The sequence below is a fragment of the Xenia sp. Carnegie-2017 genome, unplaced genomic scaffold (assembly GCF_021976095.1).
Source record: "Xenia sp. Carnegie-2017 unplaced genomic scaffold, XeniaSp_v1 HiC_scaffold_127, whole genome shotgun sequence".
Taxonomy (NCBI): domain Eukaryota; kingdom Metazoa; phylum Cnidaria; class Anthozoa; order Malacalcyonacea; family Xeniidae; genus Xenia; species Xenia sp. Carnegie-2017.
Genome location: NW_025813433.1, coordinates 131,704 through 135,518, shown reverse-complemented (window position 1 = coordinate 135,518; position 3,815 = coordinate 131,704). Strand labels below are relative to the sequence as shown.

At 34.6% G+C, this 3,815-nt stretch overlaps 1 protein-coding gene and 1 long non-coding RNA gene across 2 annotated transcripts; both read left to right on the top strand.

Moving 5' to 3' along the window:
• The first annotated feature begins 534 nt into the window (after positions 1–534).
• LOC124446858 (huntingtin-interacting protein K-like) lies at positions 535–1,415 on the top strand. Its single transcript, XM_046997744.1, has 4 exons — positions 535–683; positions 740–744; positions 843–914; positions 985–1,415. Exons 1-4 carry the CDS (start codon positions 545–547, stop codon positions 1,078–1,080), a joined length of 312 nt encoding a protein of 103 aa, XP_046853700.1. The 5' UTR covers positions 535–544; the 3' UTR covers positions 1,081–1,415.
• A 433-nt stretch (positions 1,416–1,848) lies between these two features.
• Positions 1,849–2,897, top strand: LOC124446867. Its single transcript, XR_006948550.1, has 2 exons — positions 1,849–2,023; positions 2,426–2,897. It is a non-coding gene; the product is annotated as an uncharacterized LOC124446867 (long non-coding RNA).
• The last annotated feature ends 918 nt before the right edge of the window (positions 2,898–3,815 follow it).

Genomic DNA, 3,815 nt, shown 5'->3' with positions numbered 1-3,815 from the left:
AAAATCAGTATTACCGATTTGTTGATATCATTATTGACAAATAGAGCCGTAGCTGCTTCGCAAACTTCTGTGTTTTACACAATAAAAAGACTCGTTCTGTTTTTACAGCTAAAACTAAATTTTGACGAAGCGACAACGACAACAAACAACAACACGCAATTTTAGGCATATTAGAAATATTGTGCAATCGAATAATATGAATTATTTAGTTTGTCTTGTGGCGGTGGTAGCTCCTCAAAGTGAATGACATCTTTCATTTGTTTCTGCTCCGAAAAAGTTTTCATACCATAAATGAATAAAATGGATATACTTAGCATCTTTCTGCTACAGGAGATTTTGCTTCGTTTCATTTAATAGTTTTACTAAAAATAAATGCAGAGCTTAATAAAGTCAAACTCATCTTAATCATAATTCCTCAATCAATCTGGAAAAAAAAGATGAAGAATCAAGAAATGTCTGAAACAATGAACTGGTCTGAAAAGAGTGAAATAGAAAATTAACAAGTAAACTAGTTCCAGTCCTTTTCAGACATTCTATTTTCAATATGACTGCCGCAGCCGAAGAAGTGGCTAATAATAATCCTTTGAGTAAAACTTTTGACAGCAAAGCCAGTGCCGATCTAGAGAGAGTAACTGATTACGAAGAAGACAAAGAAATAAGTCCAGTCAATATTAGAAGTGTTAGTACGATGATAGATTTTTACTACCTTTTATTTTCATGAAATGGTTTAACTTAAAAGTTGAAGTTACAGAAACTTTTAAACAGACTTCAGTCACTTAACTTGCCTGGGCCTGACTTGTCTATTCCTCTCCCCTTCCAATTAATCCATCCCTGATCTGAAGCTCATTTTTGTAATCTTTAGAGAGAAAGAACTGGCAAAGGTTTCTATAAAAAAAGAGGATGTTGTTTTGATCGTAAGTAATTTTGTAAATCAAGTACATGCTATTAAATAATCTTGAATAAACCCGAATGACTTATTTGTAGATGAAAGAAATGGAGATCTCTAAATCAGAAGCAGAATGGAGTCTGAGAAGTAATGGCGGTGACGTAGTCAGAGCTTTGATATCATTGACAAACTAGGAAAGGTTTTGTATTTAATCTTATGTGTGCTAGTATTGCAAAGGTAAATGATAAGGCTTGTGACGGAGAAACTATGAAACTCTGCATTTGAAACCATGGAAATCATTTGATGTAATATTTATCTTTTTCAAAATGAATTTGTGCGCATTTGCATTGCGAACCATTCATGTTTAAAAATTTTGTTTTGTTTTTTTCTTAAATCAAATCCAACTGATGATTTCAAGTGATTTAATGTGCGTGATGGTTATTTATTCACTGAAATGTACATTTTTTGTTTTGTTGCATTTTCACGAAATTGTCATAGATGATTTCCTCATTAAAACTTTATCTCTATACATGATTGCCTCATTAAAACTTTATCTCTATAGATGATTTCCTTATTAAAACTTTATCTCTATACATGATTGCCTCATTAAAACTTTATCTCTATACATGATTGCCTCATTAAAACTTTATCTCTATACAAAAACAGTATTTTAAACCAGGGAGTTTTTTTGCTGCTACATATCTGTTCCTGTTTTTGTACTCGTTCTCGTTGACTAACTAAAATTTATGTCATAAACGGGCTGGGGTTATGCCAAGGATGAGCCCACAATGTTGTTGGCTATGGTTTGTTGCTGAATTACGTTATGCAACAGCGTCTATTGCATATTTGATTGCTGGCGTGTCGGGCAGTAAAATGTTGAAATCTGATGAAAACTTTAGTATGCGTCACTACTCTCTCGGTTGAAATAGATAGAATCATTTTACGAAAGCTATGGAGGAATTTGAGAGGGCCTTGGCCAATGCTCAATTGATTAGACGAGTTCAACACAATCAAGATAAGTTAAGAAAATTTTTGAACTTAGACAGCTAAGACGGCCGTTTCCAAAAGAAGTTATCGTTTTGCTCGCAAGGCAATCGGCGAGGCAATGTATACGATAAAAAAACTGCAGGATACAAGGTAATAAAAATACCTCTGTTATTGAGTTTCCTAACATACCTACAATATTTTAGCACTATCATAACGTGGTTCGAATTTTCCTCACTTGAGTTAACAGGTTGTTGCTGTATGATTTTATTGCTTAATCAAGCATTATTACTTCCAAACTTCTTGTTTCCCCCGTCTTCAAAAATCTATAAAATAAAACGAACGAACGAAAAAAGTTAGAATGGGATTCAAGAATATTATACTCTTTTTCAAGCACTCTATATATATAGTTTATCCTCTTTCAACACGACTCTTAATAAAATATACTTTTTCCCATTTATAATTTATTTAATAGTACATTGGTTTGTTTGTGTTTTTTAATGTCAAAATTCTTATGAGCTTTATTGAGGCCTCTATGTTTATTTTTTTACTTAGGAAAGGCGTTTAAAAGAAGTGTAATGACGTCAGGAAGAAGCTTTCTTGTTGATTTAAGGAGAAAAATTGGTTAATCTGCTTTCGAAGAAGTGTTAGCCATGCATGTTTGCCATTGATGACATATAAAGCATGTACGACGGAATTTAGGGCACGAAGAATATTTCCACCGCCATTGAATATGCTGCGAGCAGAAACTGTGGATTATATCAAAAGGAGGAAAATTGAAAGCCACTCCAGGTATGACTGTTACAGTCGTAGTGTCTGTGACAGGAAGAAGTTCTGGTTCAGTAGCAAAGGTGTCTGTACCATTGCTGGTTGTTTAATGATTCAACGAATGAGAATTTATTGTAATTGTTAATATAACCATCTAGTTAGCAGCAAAAATCTTGCATTATGGCTGAGGGAAATCGTGTTTTGTTATATGATAGTAAGAAATAATTGGATATAGTAGTAAATTAGTAATAAATACAAAGAGAAAAAATTCTTGTTGTATTTTCTTGCATTGTTGTGGAAACGTCAAAGATTGTAGCGTTATAGAAAAGGGCGTTGAAGAAGTGATTGAGCGTCATCTTGGTGATTACCTGTAAAGAATGCATCTCTCTGCTCAAAATAGTGCCGAACATGTCGATGATTCTAACATGAAGGCAATATTAGCTAACATGGAGATCACTCAATTTACGGCGCAAACTCCTCCCTTCACGTGAATAATTTCGAGAGAGTATTTATGAGTGGTTTCTATCAGCCAAACTCAAAACCTTAGTGGAAAGCTTGGCCTTTACCGCTGAAGACTACAATTGCGCCAAAGCTACCATTTATCAAAAGTCCGTGTACGCCTTAATGTTTTTGGAGAACACAAATCTTGTGAAGCAAAAAGGCATCCAGAAATTTTTTTAGTCTCACACAGAGTTGTGAAGATAGTAACGCCTTTTACTAGACTCTGAAGACATGAGTTGATCAAAAGTCCAAAGGCCAGGCTTTACGTAAGGAGTAAAAGTATTTATATTGAAGAACCATATGGAAGATTCGTATTATAACCACAACATCAGGAATTTGAAGAGATTATCTTATCATATACAAGCGTTCGTTTACCTCGAAACAACAAGAACAGCAAAGAGAGCAGAAACTTGCCAACTTTCAACAGTAAACAAACCATGGGAGACATTCTTACATTAAAAACTCCTCCGGCAAGGGGATTCAACTCCTCCCCCCCCCCCTTCCATGTCAGTGATATCAATCATTGCATAATATAAGTAACTGCTATTTCGGGAATGTTTTGCCTCCCAAATAAAATCATTTCTGTGCAACAGTCCCCCAGCGTCAATGATAAAAACCTCACGGTTCAAATGGCCTAATGCAAATCTTTGTAGTCACGTTTTGCGCATTTCGTTCT

Bases quoted from the DNA above. Each gene is read 5' to 3' on its own strand.
- LOC124446858 (XM_046997744.1), top strand. From the start codon at position 545: ATGACTGCCGCAGCCGAAGAAGTGGCTAATAATAATCCTTTGAGTAAA. The intron at 915-984 runs GTAAGTAATTTT...ACTTATTTGTAG, and splicing joins AAGAGGATGTTGTTTTGATC to ATGAAAGAAATGGAGATCTC.